General features: G+C 46.0%; 1 protein-coding gene across 1 annotated transcript; it reads right to left on the bottom strand.

Moving 5' to 3' along the window:
• Positions 1-5,990: 5,990 nt before the first annotated feature.
• LOC106594423 (uncharacterized) lies at positions 5,991-13,842 on the bottom strand. The gene is made up of 2 exons (XM_045719647.2): positions 13,535-13,842; positions 5,991-10,226 (listed from the first exon to the last, which is right to left on the bottom strand). Exons 1-2 carry the CDS (start codon positions 13,758-13,760, stop codon positions 9,112-9,114), a joined length of 1,341 nt encoding a protein of 446 aa, XP_045575603.1. The 5' UTR covers positions 13,761-13,842; the 3' UTR covers positions 5,991-9,111.
• Between the last annotated feature and the right edge of the window lie 2,668 nt (positions 13,843-16,510).

Raw genomic sequence — 16,510 nt, 5'->3', positions numbered from 1 at the left:
AGGATGGCTCACCTCTCACAGTTCTGGGTGACTTTAACCTCCCCACGTCTACCTTTGACACATTCCTCTCTGCCTCCTTTCCACTCCTCTCCTCTTTTGACCTCACCCTCTCACCTTCCCCCCCTACTCACAAGGCAGGCAATACGCTTGACCTCATCTTTACTAGATGCTGTTCTTCCACTAATCTCATTGCAACTCCCCTCCAAGTCTCCGACCACTACCTTGTATCCTTTTCCCTCTTGCTCTCATCCAACACTTCTCACTCTGCCCCTACTCAGATGGTATTGCGCCGTCCCAACCTTCGCACTCTCTCTCCCGCTACTCTCTCCTCTTCCATCCTATCATCTCTTCCCTCTGCTCAAACCTTCTCCAACCCATCTCCTGATTCTGCCTCCTCAACCCTCCTCTCCTCCCTTTCTGCATCCTTTGATTTTCTCTGTCCCCTATCCTCCAGGCCGGCTTGGTCCTCCCCTCCTGCTCCGTGGCTCGACGACTCACTACGAGCTCACAGAACAGGGCTCCAGGCAGCCGAGCGGAAATGGAGGAAAACTCGCCTCCCTGCGGACCTGGCATCCTTTCACTCCCTCCTCTCTACATTCTCCTCTTCTGTTTCTGCTGCTAAAGCCACTTTCTACCACTCTAAATTCCAAGCATCTGCCTCTAACCCTAGGAAGCTCTTTGCTACCTTCTCCCTCCTGAATCCTCCTCCCCCTCCCCCCGTCATGACGTTGGCCTGTGGGTAAGGTTTATGACCCCCCCCCCCCATAAGTACCTTTCTCTCTTCCTCTCTTACTGACCCTACTGAAGGACTGCTGTCCTGTTAAATATAGAGAGTCTGGGAACATCAAACAAATGTGGAAAGGTACCACATATTTTGTTAATAAAACCAGTTGGAAATATGCTTGGGAACGTAATGAGTATGTATGTCAGTTCGGTTGTCATCTGAGACATTATGACTGATGACAGGACGACATAAACTGTACCTGAGAAAGTATACACCCTCTAGTTATCAGAGTCACATGGAATTGTTATGCAATTGAAATGTTTGATATTGAAAATGTTTGTTAGGAGATGAAATGTAATTTTAGCTTCCGAATGAGAGATTTGGGTTTTCATAAGGAAAGTGCCCTGCTCGATCAGTGGCCAACCCTGTGAAGAGACAGGGGTTATAAACGATGAAACACCTCCCTCCCCCTCTCCACTATATAATCCTTTGACGAAAAGATAACCAGGTAGTTCCAGTACGGGAGGGCTGCAGCCTCTACGTTAGAAGGACACACATGTCAAGTACAGAACTAAGCCAACCTCGGCGTGAGCTATGGTATGAACTGGTATGAACTTTGAGCTTATTCACTACAGAAGTGCTACTTCCTAGCCGTTGAGTTAGCAGCGGCCGCTGTAACGTGGGCTAGGAAAGGACGGACGACGGATTCAGTCTAACAGACGGACGAAGATACCACCACGTATCCAATTGACCACCAGAGACATTCTTCCGAGTAACAGGAAGATCTGTTGGCCAACCCGGCCAACATCTACGACCAATCTACCGAAGCGCAGCTCAGAGTAAATATTTATTGCATTTTCCTTTTCCAAATGGGCGGTAATTTAGAATGCATAAGATAATGTATTTACGATAGCACAGCTGCTGTTTCTTTGTTCCTAAATCTTCCCGCTCTTTCATTCAAGCCCAACCCCCTTTCCTTTGTGTAACCAGCCGTCATATCTGTTCCGTCTACCGGGACGTTTTCTGTATGACGACATTGTATTCTGTGTATTTGTAATTCTGTGTGATTAGTTAGGTATTTAGTAAATAAATAATTAGACCCAATTTTGTATTGCTGATTCAACTTGTTAGCCAGGGTTCGTGAAGATAGCCAAGAACTTACAACTTTCATTATGAGACTGAAAATAAGACAAGGGTTAATATTGACTGCTATCGAGGTAAAATATTACTAAGTATTTTAAGAGTTTATTCGGAAGATAACAGCTCTATAAACGTTCTTCCGTGGTGCCCCGACTTTCTAGTTAATTACATTTACATGATTAGCTTAATCAGGATTATTAATTACAGAGAAATCATTTTATAAGTTAGCATGTCATATCACTTAATCCGGCATAGCCAAAGACACGACACCCCCCTCCTCCCTCTCTGCGGATGACTTCGTCAACCATTTTGAAAAGAAGGTTGACGATATCCAATCCTCGTTTGCTAAGTCAAACGACACCGCTGGTCCTGCTCACACTGCCCTACCCTGTGCTTTGACCTCTTTCTCCCCTCTCTCTCCAGATGAAATCTCGCGTCTTGTGACGGCCGGCCGCCCAACAACCTGCCCACTTGACCCTATCCCCTCCTCTCTTCTCCAGACCATTTCCGGAGACCTTCTCCCCTTCCTCACCTCGCTCATCAACTCATCCTTGACCGCTGGCTACGTCCCTTCCGTCTTCAAGAGAGCGAGAGTTGCACCCCTTCTCTAAAAACCTACACTCCATCCCTCCGATGTCAACAACTACAGACCAGTATCCCTTCTTTCTTTTCTCTCCAAAACTCTTGAACGTGCCGTCCTTGGCCAGCTCTCCTGCTATCTCTCTCAGAATGACCTTCTTGATCCTAATCAGTCAGGTTTCAAGACTGGGCATTCAACTGAGACTGCTCTTCTCTGTGTCATGGAGGCTCTCCGCACTGCTAAAGCTAACTCTCTCTCCTCTGCTCTGCTCTCATCCTTCTAGACCTATCTGCTGCCTTTGATACTGTGAACCATCAGATCCTCCTTGGGCATCTCCGGCGCGGCCCACGCTTGGATTGCGTCCTACCTGACAGGTCGCTCCTACCAGGTGGCGTGGCGAGAATCTGTCTCCGCACCATGCGCTCTCACCACTGGTGTCCCCCAGGGCTCTGTTCTAGGCCCTCTCCTATTCTCGCTATACACCAAGTCACTTGGCTCTGTCATATCCTCACATGGTCTCTCCTATCATTGCTATGCAGACGACACACAGTATCCCTTCTTTCTTTTCTCTCCAAAACTCTTGAACGTGCCGTCCTTGGCCAGCTCTCCTGCTATCTCTCTCAGAATGACCTTCTTGATCCTAATCAGTCAGGTTTCAAGACTGGGCATTCAACTGAGACTGCTCTTCTCTGTGTCATGGAGGCTCTCCGCACTGCTAAAGCTAACTCTCTCTCCTCTGCTCTGCTCTCATCCTTCTAGACCTATCTGCTGCCTTTGATACTGTGAACCATCAGATCCTCCTTGGGCATCTCCGGCGCGGCCCACGCTTGGATTGCGTCCTACCTGACAGGTCGCTCCTACCAGGTGGCGTGGCGAGAATCTGTCTCCGCACCATGCGCTCTCACCACTGGTGTCCCCCAGGGCTCTGTTCTAGGCCCTCTCCTATTCTCGCTATACACCAAGTCACTTGGCTCTGTCATATCCTCACATGGTCTCTCCTATCATTGCTATGCAGACGACACACAATTAATCTTCTCCTTTCCCCCTTCTGATAACCAGGCGGCGAATCGCATCTCTGCATGTCCGTTAGACATATCAGTGTGGATGACGGATCACCAGCTCAAGCTGAACCTCGGCAAGACGGAGCTGCTCTTCCTCCCGGGGAAGGACTGCCCGTTCCATGATCTCGCCATCACGGTTGACAACTCCCTTGTGTCCTCCTCCCAGAGTGCTAAGAACCTTGGCGTGATCCTGGACAACACCCTGTCGTTCTCCACTAACATCAAGGCGGTGACCCGATCCTGTAGGTTCATGCTCTACAACATTCGCAGAGTACGACCCTGCCTCACACAGGAAGCGCCGCAGGTCCTAATCCAGGCACTTGTCATCTCCCGTCTGGATTACTGCAACTCGCTGTTGGCTGGGCTCCCTGCCTGTGCCATTAAACCCTACAACTCATCCAGAACGCCGCAGCCCGTCTGGTGTTCAACCTTCCCAAGTTCTCTCACGTCACCCCGCTCCTCCGCTCTCTCCACTGGCTTCCAGTTGAAGCTCGCATCCGCTACAAGACCATGGTGCTTGCCTACGGAGCTGTGAGGGGAACGGCACCTCCGTACCTTCAGGCTCTGATCAGGCCCTACACCCAAACAAGGGCACTGCGTTCATCCACCTCTGGCCTGCTCGCCTCCCTACCTCTGAGGAAGCACAGTTCCAGCTCAGCCCAGTCAAAACTGTTCGCTGCTCTGGCACCCCAATGGTGGAACAAGCTCCCTCACGATGCCAGGACAGCGGAGTCAATCACCACCTTCCGGAGACACCTGAAACCCCACCTCTTTAAGGAATACCTGGGATAGGATTAAGTAATCCTTCTAACCCCCCCCTTAAAAGATTTAGATGCACTATTGTAAAGTGGTTGTTCCACTGGATATCATAAGGTGAATGCACCAATTTGTAAGTCGCTCTGGATAAGAGCGTCTGCTAAATGACTTAAATGTAAATGTAATGATTATTTTTTAGTCAAACATATCTGTTTGAGCTTCTTGCGGTGAATTTGCAGTCTACAAATGATTTGTAATTATGTTCTGGCCCCACTCAAGAACAAAATAGCAATTAATAATAAATCGAACGGCGGCTAAATCTAGTGGATGATCTGGACTGATTAAAGTGGATTTAACAGGTTACATCAATAAAGGATCATAGCTTTCAGCTGGTCAGTCTGTCATGTTTCAGCTGGTCAGTCTGTCATGTTTCACCTGGTCAGTCTGTCATGTTTCACCTGGTCAGTCAGTCTGTCATGTTTCACCTGGTCAGTCAGTCTGTCATGTTTCACCTGGTCAGTCAGTCTGTCATGTTTCAGCTGGTCAGTCAGTCTGTCATGTTTCAGCTGGTCAGTCTGTCTTGTTTCACCTGGTCAGTCTGCCATGTTTCACCTGGTCAGTCTGCCATGTTTCACCTGGTCAGTCTGCCATGTTTCAGCTGGTCAGTCTGCCATGTTTCAGCTGGTCAGTCTGCCATGTTTAACCTGGTCAGTCAGTCTGTCATGTTTCAGCTGGTCAGTCTGTCATGTTTCAGCTGGTCAGTCTGCCATGTTTCAGCTGGTCAGTCTGCCATGTTTAACCTGGTCAGTCAGTCTGTCATGTTTCAGCTGGTCAGTCTGTCATGTTTAACCTGGTCAGTCAGTCTGTCATGTTTCAGCTGGTCAGTCTGTCATGTTTCAGCTGGTCAGTCTGCCATGTTTCAGCTGGTCAGTCTGCCATGTTTCAGCTGGTCAGTCTGCCATGTTTCAGCTGGTCAGTCAGTCATGGAGGGTGTTTTGTACACAGCCTATACCCATCGATTCCTGAGTAATATAACGTATAAATCCATCATGAGCTCCAACTGAATAACTATTTCAACGGTGTAACTCCAGAAGGACCTAAAATACAGGGTTGTTTTACTCGTTTGTAAACAAGCCAAGGATTCAATCTGTAGAGCTGAAGATCCGCGCTACAGCGCAATTGAAATTTGAAGGCAATGTTAAAAATCAATGTTCCCGTGTTTGTGAAGACTGCATTTACCGGTAAACGCTTTCAGCTCCATCGGAAATTACCTTTCAATTTCAACCGCGGTATAGCAAACCAACACTGTATAGCCTCAAATCGGGGAACTAGGTTCAATCCGATCGCCCCTTTCAATGGCAATATTTTCTCGTTCTCGGAGACCGCACTAACTGTACATGCCACATTTGTCAGTCATTGGAAAATTACCTTTAAAATGCTGCATTGTCCAAATCCCTGATGGCCTTGAATCTTGGCTGAGGTTAAAACTACCATTCTGATCTCATGGATGGTTCTAGCATTGAAAGCTCCGTTTATGAATTTCAACATGTCTAATGTCAGAGTGGTTACATTTCTCCAGACCCATCACTCAGCTGTTTACCAAAACAGTGGCGGGGTTTCCGCGTTGTTGTTGTTTGAACTGCAGATCGTAATTCACCTTAGCCATCATCCTCAACATTTAACTTGAATCTCCATAAACATCACAAAAGAATTGCCTTTAAAAGTCAAGTGCAGTCTGCTTGTGGACAATGTGCCTTTGTCAGTTTATTCATGGGTTTGATCAAACAGAAAAGACAGATTAATAGTCGTTCAATAACAATGTTAAAATCAGACATGGTTAGTGAACAATGAAACTTCACACAACAAAAACAAGTGTCCTTTTGAGATATAATACCACTCAGGACACTGTCTTCTATCATAGATGAACAGGGTTGAGATATAATACCACTCAGGACACTGTCTTCTATCATAGATGAACAGGGTTGAGATATAATACCACTCAGGACACTGTCTTCTATCATAGATGAACAGGGTTGAGATATAATACCACTCAGGACACTGTCTTCTATCATAGATGAACAGGGTTGAGATATAATACCACTCAGGACACTGTCTTCTATCATAGATGAATAGGGACTCCTGGTGCCAGGACACTGACTGACTGCTCTCTTTGAAAACAACTGACTTTCTACCATGTTCTACAAGTTCAGTCAATTTTTAAAGCAGTGGCAGCAGAACGGTTTCTCTCCAGAGTGAACTCCCTGGTGGTTTCTGATAACCTGACAACGTTTCTCTCCAGAGTGAACTCCCTGGTGGTTTCTGATAACCTGACAACGTTTCTCTCCAGAGTGAACTCCCTGGTGGTTTCTGATAACCTGACAACGTTTCTCTCCAGAGTGAACTCCCTGGTGGTTTCAGATAACCTGACAACGTTTCTCTCCAGAGTGAACTCCCTGGTGGTTTCTGATAACCTGACAACGTTTCTCTCCAGAGTGAACTCCCTGGTGGTTTCTGATAACCTGACAACGTTTCTCTCCAGAGTGAACTCCCTGGTGGTTTCTGATAACCTGACAACGTTTCTCTCCAGAGTGAACTCCCTGGTGGTTTCTGATAACCTGACAACGTTTCTCTCCAGAGTGAACTCCCTGGTGGTTTCTGATAACCTGACAACGTTTCTCTCCAGAGTGAACTCCCTGGTGGTTTCAGATAACCTGACAACGTTTCTCTCCAGAGTGAACTCCCTGGTGGTTTCAGATAACCTGACAACGTTTCTCTCCAGAGTGAACTCCCTGGTGGTTTCAGATAACCTGACAACGTTTCTCTCCAGAGTGAACTCCCTGGTGGTTTCAGATAACCTGACAACGTTTCTCTCCAGAGTGAACTCCCTGGTGGTTTCTGATAACCTGACAACGTTTCTCTCCAGAGTGAACTCCCTGGTGGTTTCTGATAACCTGACAACGTTTCTCTCCAGAGTGAACTCCCTGGTGGTTTCAGATAACCTGACAACGTTTCTCTCCAGAGTGAACTCCCTGGTGGTTTCAGATAACCTGACAACGTTTCTCTCCAGAGTGAACTCCCTGGTGGTTTCTGATAACCTGACAACGTTTCTCTCCAGAGTGAACTCCCTGGTGGTTTCAGATAACCTGACAACGTTTCTCTCCAGAGTGAACTCCCTGGTGGTTTCAGATAACCTGACAACGTTTCTCTCCAGAGTGAACTCCCTGGTGGTTTCTGATAAACTGCACATCACTATTGCGTTGTCAGGTTGCGAACGATTCTTTTTTTTTTGTGAACGACTCTTTTTACGGACTCATTTTTCTGAGTGACTCGTTCATTTTAGTTGTTCGTTTGACCTGCTGGCCGCATTGAGTCCTACTATAGGATTGACACACGCTCCTCCTCCTCCGGCTCAGCGGCTCCAGAGACGTGCTCTGACCAACAGCTGTCTGTCATATAGCCAGGCAGGGAAAGATAAGCCTGCAGAGAGCGCAGTGAACAAAAAGACCTGTTTAGATCTGATAACTGAACGCATGGTGCAAGAATTAATACAATTATCATTTACCTTTATTTAATTAGGCAAGTCATTTAAGAACAAATTCTAATTTTCAATGACGGCCTAGGAACAGTGGGTTAACTGCCTTGTTCAGGGGCAGAATGACAGATTATTACCTTGTCAGCTCGGGGATTCGACCTTGCAATCTTTCAGTTACTAGTCCAACGCTCTAACCACTAGGCTACCTGCCGCCCCTCTGACCACTAGGCTACCTGCCGCCCCTCTGACCACTAGGCTACCTGCCGCCCCTCTGACCACTAGGCTACCTGCCGCCCCTCTGACCACTAGGCTACCTGCCGCCCCTCTGACCACTAGGCTACCTGCCGCCCCTAATTCATTAATAATTGAATGTTATGATGATACACTGCCTCTGCTCAACAAACTGGAACACAAATCGTTTGGGGGTGCTGCAGTGTGTGAATTATATTGTGCATATTACCCTCACAGCAGTCAAGCCCCTGTAATGACTCTTGACGGAATGCCTTGGCAATCTGGTCAGGCCGTACCTAGTCCTCCTTCCTAGTCAGGCCGTACCTAGTCCTCCTTCCTAGTCAGGCCGTACCTAGTCCTCCTTCCTAGTCAGGCCGTACCTAGTCCTCCTTCCTAGTCAGGCCGTACCTAGTCCTCCTTCCTAGTCAGGCCGTACCTAGTCCTCCTTCCTAGTCAGGCCGTACCTAGTCCTCCTTCCTAGTCAGGCCGTACCTAGTCCTCCTTCCTAGTCAGGCCGTACCTAGTCAGGCCGTACCTAGTCCTCCTTCCTAGTCAGGCCGTACCTAGTCCTCCTTTCTGGTCAGGCCGTACCTAGTCCTCCTTCCTAGTCAGGCCGTACCTAGTCCTCCTTCCTAGTCAGGCCGTACCTAGTCCTCCTTCCTAGTCAGGCCGTACCTAGTCCTCCTTCCTAGTCAGGCCGTACCTAGTCCTCCTTCCTAGTCAGGCCGTACCTAGTCCTCCTTCCTAGTCAGGCCGTACCTAGTCCTCCTTCCTGGTCAGGCCGTACCTAGTCCTCCTTCCTAGTCAGGCCGTACCTAGTCCTCCTTCCTAGTCAGGCCGTACCTAGATTTTTGTATTTATGGCAATCACAAATATACATTGCTTAAAGACACTTTTACAAATGACAGCTCCAATAAGCCCCTTATAGTGAACGAGAGACTTGTAGAATAATTTCATCATTCACCGGGAGTGGGTCCTGCATGCTCTGGGCATTACTGACTCGAAAGAAATTTGGCAAAAGATTCGTTATTTTGATTTAAACGAGTCAAAAGATCAGAGTCTGTAAAAAGAGCCAAACTTCCCATCACTACAATGCAAAATATTTCCCACAAACAGAACACTGGTGGGGTTTCTCTCCAGTGTGAACTCTCTGGTGAACTTTAAGAGAACCCAATGACATAAAAACATCTCCACAAACAGAGCACTGATGCCTTCTTTCTTCATGTGTGGTCCTCATATGGTCTCTCAGGGTTTTCATAGTTGGGAAGCATTTGCCACAATCGCTGCAGAGGCACGATGGATTCTCTGGTTTCTCTCCCAAGTAAATATGTTTTAGTTCATTTGATGACATAAGGGAACTGACACAAAGAGGACACTTATATGGATTATCTCCTGAATCCATATAAGGTGCCACGGTGTGGCACCTCATATGAGTTTTCAGATGGTTTGGTAGTTTAAAACTTTTACTGCACACATGACATGTAGGCGATTCCTCTGTGTGAGTCTGCATATGGTTCTTCCATTGCTGCAACAAGCTAAATGATTTGCCACATTTCTTGCAGTGATGATTATTTTTAGTTGAGTGAATTCTCTGATGTGTTTTTAACCCGCCTAGTGTCTTATAGCGTTTACTGCACACAGGACATTTGAATGGCTTCTTATTTGTGTCAGACTTCAGTGGTTCTTTCAGCTCACTGGTTGTCTTGGCCTCAGTGAAGACTTGAGAGCGTTGTCGTTTCTCTGCCTGTGTCCTCCTTGATTTGAGGGTCTTTAACACAGGTTCCTCGCTCTCATCCTCATCCACACTTACAATGATTTCACTGTGAGCTGCAGAACAGTCTGGATTTACTGCAGAGAGGAACAGAGAGTCACTGGTTGGTTCTGATACTCTGTAGTCCTCTCCATTAGGTTCTGTTTGGATCTGTTCAGTTGTGTTGATGGGTAGAGTGTACCTCTCTCTGTCCTGATCAGAGTACTTTTCCACACAGCGAGGAGCAAGAAATATGAACTCTACAACATCTGTGGAATCAGACTCAAGTCTGTGAAGCTGCTCTTCCTCCTGACTCGTCCTGAGTTCCTCCTGTTCCTCTTTAATCTGTGTGGGCTCTGGGTCCTGCTCCCCCAGACTGGGGCTCCACTCCTGCTCACAGTGCTGCTCCTCAGGGGGAACCTCCTCTTCAGGGACAGTTAGCTGCTGGGGGTCTGGAGAGGAGATGGAATAATTAGCCAGTTAGACAAAAACAAAGACATTTCAAATGTATCCAGATACACTCACGTGTCTATGCTCTGCTGAGGCTGAAGGGATAAAGCACATAGTAGTGAATCTAGCCAGGAGGCTGGCTGCTCTTTGCTTTGGCCACAATGAGAAATGACAAGGGATGAGAGGGCTTAGCTACTTACATTAGGCTACATCACATCCCAGAGGGCTTAGCTACTTACATTAGGCTACATCACATCCCAGAGGGCTTAGCTACTTACATTAGGCTACATCACATCCCAGAGGCCTTAGCTACTTACATTAGGCTACATCACATCCCAGAGGGCTTAGCTACTTACATTAGGCTACATCACATCCCAGAGGCCTTAGCTACTTACATTAGGCTACATCACATCCCAGAGACCTTAGCTACTTACATTAGGCTACATCACATCCCAGAGACCTTAGCTACTTACATTAGGCTACATCACATCCCAGAGACCTTAGCTACTTACATTAGGCTACATCACATCCCAGAGGGCTTAGCTACTTACATTAGGCTACATCACATCCCAGAGGGCTTAGCTACTTACATTAGGCTACATCACATCCCAGAGACCTTAGCTACTTACATTAGGCTACATCACATCCCAGAGGGCTTAGCTACTTACATTAGGCTACATCACATCCCAGAGGGCTTAGCTACTTACATTAGGCTACATCACATCCCAGAGGGCTTAGCTACTTACATTAGGCTACATCACATCCCAGAGGCCTTAGCTACTTACATTAGGCTACATCACATCCCAGAGGCCTTAGCTACTTACATTAGGCTACATCACATCCCAGAGACCTTAGCTACTTACATTAGGCTACATCACATCCCAGAGACCTTAGCTACTTACATTAGGCTACATCACATCCCAGAGGGCTTAGCTACTTACATTAGGCTACATCACATCCCAGAGGCCTTAGCTACTTACATTAGGCTACATCACATCCCAGAGGCCTTAGCTACTTACATTAGGCTACATCACATCCCAGAGACCTTAGCTACTTACATTAGGCTACATCACATCCCAGAGACCTTAGCTACTTACATTAGGCTACATCACATCCCAGAGACCTTAGCTACTTACATTAGGCTACATCACATCCCAGAGACCTTAGCTACTTACATTAGGCTACATCACATCCCAGAGGGCTTAGCTACTTACATTAGGCTACATCACATCCCAGAGGGCTTAGCTACTTACATTAGGCTACATCACATCCCAGAGACCTTAGCTACTTACATTAGGCTACATCACATCCCAGAGGGCTTAGCTACTTACATTAGGCTACATCACATCCCAGAGGGCTTAGCTACTTACATTAGGCTACATCACATCCCAGAGGGCTTAGCTACTTACATTAGGCTACATCACATCCCAGAGGCCTTAGCTACTTACATTAGGCTACATCACATCCCAGAGGCCTTAGCTACTTACATTAGGCTACATCACATCCCAGAGACCTTAGCTACTTACATTAGGCTACATCACATCCCAGAGACCTTAGCTACTTACATTAGGCTACATCACATCCCAGAGGGCTTAGCTACTTACATTAGGCTACATCACATCCCAGAGGCCTTAGCTACTTACATTAGGCTACATCACATCCCAGAGGCCTTAGCTACTTACATTAGGCTACATCACATCCCAGAGACCTTAGCTACTTACATTAGGCTACATCACATCCCAGAGACCTTAGCTACTTACATTAGGCTACATCACATCCCAGAGGGCTTAGCTACTTACATTAGGCTACATCACATCCCAGAGGGCTTAGCTACTTACATTAGGCTACATCACATCCCAGAGGCCTTAGCTACTTACATTAGGCTACATCACATCGCAGAGACCGTAGCTACTTACATTAGGCTACATCACATCCCAGAGGCCTTAGCTACTTACATTAGGCTACATCACATTACTCTTATATGCGGTTGGCCAGCAACATACCACCCTGCATACCACTGCTGGTTAACCACTCAAGCTAAGCAGGGTCAGTCCTGGTTGGTCTTTGGATGGGAGACCAGCTGGAAGTGGTGTTGGAGGGACAGTAGGAGGCACTGTTTCCTCTAGTTTAAAAAAATATCCCAAGGCAGTGATTGGGGACATTGCCCTGTGTAGGGTGCTGTCTTTCAGATGGGACGTTAAGCAGGTGTCCTGACACTCTGTGGTCACTAAAGATTTTGGATAATTGGAAAATAAATGTGGCGTTTTCCGAGACACATTTTGCCCCAGTGCCTCTGACTACTCAGAACAAGCCATTTCCAACAGCAGAGCTGCAGGTGGGAATCTATTCCAGCTTGGCTGATAACGGAAAGTCTGCTTAATAATATATTCCTTTAGATATTTTATTTCAAATTCCCCGTTATAATGACCAACAGTCCAAGTCCACCGCCACAGCAAATTGAATTGTATTTAATTAACTTCTGGCTTCCCGCGGACTGCTCAGGTTTTTTGCAAGGCAATTCAAAGCAACACCAGCGTAAATACGCCAAAGGCAATTTGAATAGACAAAGCCATCGATCACGTGACACCATTCATTCTATGTGAAGACTCAATAGCACATTTGAAGCCGGTTCTGATGGCTTCTCATGAGTGAAATGTATGTAGACTAATGCCTCGTTTAAAACTGGGAACTCGGAAATATCCGACTTCGGTGCGTTCAAAACAACTGGGAACTCGGGGAAAAAACGAACTCAGATTGGGAATTTTTTTATCAGTCATCCATTTCCAGAGCTCCGACTTTCCGATCACTGACGTCATGATTTGAACTCGTATTTTCCGAGCTCCCAGGTGTCTTAAACGCGGCAATAACACGCGCTGTTTCAGCTACTCCAGAAAGTTATGTTGCAGGCAGCTCAGTGGCGCCCCTCTCATTGAGTTTGTCAAGCTGATGTTCAACCGGGGTACTGCAGGCTGCCATTAGCTACTAAATTATCCTTAACTTGTGTACATCTGGAGTATTGGAAGCATTTATTGGTACAATAATTGTTTTCGAAATGTGTTTATTTACACGAAGATTGGCATTTTCCTATTCACTATAATGGGTTATCTTGTTTTCTGCTAACAATGCCGGCAGTAACGTGGGCGGCCTTGAAGTTCGTGCGGTGGCTTCGTTCTCCCCTGAAATACACCAGCGTTGCTTAAAAACAGCGCATTCTAGCCATGTTATGGGCTAAACTAGCTGCCCTCTGATGGTTATTTGTTACCCGTGTAAACCACCCCCTCTCGCTCTCTTTAAAGACCTATCTACGAACCTGCTCCCAACTCCAGAAGAAGCCTCCGTAGACGTTCAATCTCCTCCTTTGAACGAGAGAGTTCTTGTTCAATCGTCGTTTCCACCGCCGCCATTATCTCAACAGTCACTGCTGCTAGTGGCTCCTGGTACTGGGCTATCCACCTTTCCTCTATCCCAAATATGTTAACGGCTGCCGATATTAATCGCTTGGCTATAAACACAGTCAACAACTGTGGTTTCGCCATTTTGAAGAAACATTTAACTTGAGACTGTCGTCCATGAGTTTCTTCTTCTTCTTTAAGGTTTACAGACTACATCCAAAAAGGTATATTGCCGCCACCTACTGGGTGGCGTAAAAACTGGTACTTTCACAAAAAACTAAATAATTATATATACAGCACCAAACAAAAGTTTGGAAACACCTACTCATTCAAGGGTTTTTCTTTATTTTTACTATTTTCTACATTGTAGAATAAGAGTGAAGACATCAAAACTATGAAATAACATATGGAATCATGTAGTAACCAAAAAAGTGTTAAACAAATCAAAATATATTTTAGATTCTTCAAAGTAGCCACCCTTTGCCTCGATGACAGCTTTGCATACTCTTGACATTCTCTCAACCAGCTTCATGATGAAGTCCCCTGGAATGCATTTTAATGAACAGGTGTGCCTTGTTAAAAGTTAATTTCTGGAATTTCTTTCCTTCTTAATGTGTTTGAGCCAGTCTGTTGTGTTGTGACAAGGTAGGGGTGGTATACAGAATATACCCCGATTTGGTAAAAGACCAAGTCCATATTATGGCAAGAACAGCTCAAATAAGCAAAGAGAAACGACAGTCCATCATTACTTTAAGACAGGAAGGTCAGTCAATACGGAAAATGTCAAGAACTTTGAAAGTTTCTTCAAGTGCAGTCGCAAAAACCATCATGTGTTATAATGAAACTGGCTCTCACGAGGACCTATTAAATAATAAAAGTAAGACAACTAGACTTAGCTTTTAAGTATTACATACTAAAGAATGACTAAATAAAACGAATTAAATGGATTTTAACACACTTGTGTGAAATCCTATGCCACTGTGATTATTATTATTTGACCCTGCTGGTCATCTATGAATATTTGAACATCTTGGCCATGTTCTGTTATAATCTCCACCCGGCACAGCCAGAAGAGGACTGGCCACCCCTCACAGTACGGATTATTTATTTTTTTATGTATGAAATGTATGCATTCACTACTGTAAGTCACTCTGGATAAGAGCGTCTGCTAAATGACTAAAACGTAAAATGTTAAAAATAGCCTGGTTCCTCTCTAGGTTTCTTCCTAGGTTTTGGCCTTTCTAGGGAGTTTTTCCTAGCCACCGTGCTTCTACACCTGCATTGCTTGCTGTTTGGGGTTTTAGGCTGGGTTTCTGTAGAGCACTTTGAGATATCAGCTGATGTAAGAAGGGCTATATAAATACATTTGATTGATAATCTTCTATCGGGGTAACTGTTGCCCCTTTTCTAAAAACAAAGTTTCATGAAATAAACAAAAAAGTGTAAACTGTAGATATTTATTTCCCTTTATAGTTTATTCGCCTACGCATAACCTTCATCCACATACCATTTATTTTCCAAACATTGCTTTCTTGTGTCAGCAATTAGACATTGATCTTAGGGGAGGGCTAGTTACCCCCCAGTACCCTAGGTAATAAACTGAGCTGCCTGTTGGATGCATAGACTAGAGCAAAACCTAGACATTATAATAGCCTCTCTAATAGACCCAATTAAATGAGCGATGCGCATGGTTATTTGTTGCATAGCTACTTTGGGAATATGAACTCATCATGGCCAGAAAAGGTGAGAAATGTGTAATGCAGCGATTATGATATCCAGTGCATTCGCAAAGTATTCAGACCCCTTGACTTTTTCCACATTTTGTTACGTCAATTAATCTACACACAATACCCCATAATGACAAATCAAAAACAGGTTTTAGAATATTTTAAGACCCTTAACGCAGTACTTTGTTGAAGCACGTTTGGCAGTGATTACAGCCTCGAGTCTTCTTGGGTATGACGCTACAAGCTTGGCACACCTGTATTTAGGGAGTTTCTCCCATTCTTCTCGGCAGATAGATCCTCTCAAGCTCTGTCAGGTTGGATGGGGAGAATCGCTGCACCGCTATTTTCAGGTCTCTCCAGAGATGTTCGATCGGGTTCAAGTCCGGGCTCTGGCTGGGCCACTCAAGGACATTTAGAGACTTGTCCCGAAGCCACTACTGTGTTGTCTTGGCTGAGTGCTTGGGGTCGTTGTCCTGTTGGAATGTAAACCTTTTGCCCCAGTCTGAGGTCCTGAACACTCTGGAGCAGGTTTTCATCAAGGATCTCTCTGTACTTTGCTCCATTCATCTTTCCCTCGATCCTAACTAGTCTCCCAGTCCCTGCTGCTGAAAAACATCCCCACAGCATGATGCTGCCACCACCATGCTTCACCGTAGGGATGTTGCCAGGTTTCCTCCAGACCTGACGCTTGGCATTCAGGCCAAAGAGTTCAATCTTGGTTTCTTCAGATCAGAGAATCTTGTTTCTCATGGTCTGAGAGTCTTTAGGTGCCTTTTGGCAAACTCCAAGTGGGCTGTCATGTGCTTTTTACTGAGGAGTGGCTTCTGTCTGGCCACTCTACCATAAAGGCCTGATTGGTGGAGTGCTGCAGAGATGGTTCTCCACAGAGGAACTCTGGAGCTCTGTCAGAGTGACCATCGGGTTCTGGTTACCTCCCTGACCAGGGCCCTTCTCCCCCGATTGCTCAGTTTGGCTGGGCGGACAGCTCTAGGAAGAGTATTGGTGGTTCCAAACTTCTTCCACTAAAGAATGATGTAGGCCACTGTGTTCTTGGGGACCTTCAATGCTGCAGAAATGTTTTGGTTCCCTTACCCAGATCTGTGCCTCGACACAATTCTGTCTCGGATCTCTATGGGAAATTCCTGCGACCTCATGGCTTGGTTTTTG

The sequence above is a fragment of the Salmo salar genome, chromosome 06 (genome assembly GCF_965601325.2).
Source record: "Salmo salar chromosome 06, fSalSal1, whole genome shotgun sequence".
NCBI classification, from domain to species: domain Eukaryota; kingdom Metazoa; phylum Chordata; class Actinopteri; order Salmoniformes; family Salmonidae; genus Salmo; species Salmo salar.
Note: the sequence above shows the minus strand (reverse complement) of the source record. Positions and strands in the feature narration are given on the sequence as shown.

Coding starts and splice junctions, on each gene's coding strand:
- LOC106594423 (XM_045719647.2), bottom strand. CDS start 13,760: ATGGCGAAACCACAGTTGTTGACTGTGTTTATAGCCAAGCGATTAATA. Junction 10,227..13,534: donor TCTTCTGGAGTTGGGAGCAG/GTTCGTAGATAG, acceptor TCTCCTCTCCAG/ACCCCCAGCAGCTAACTGTC.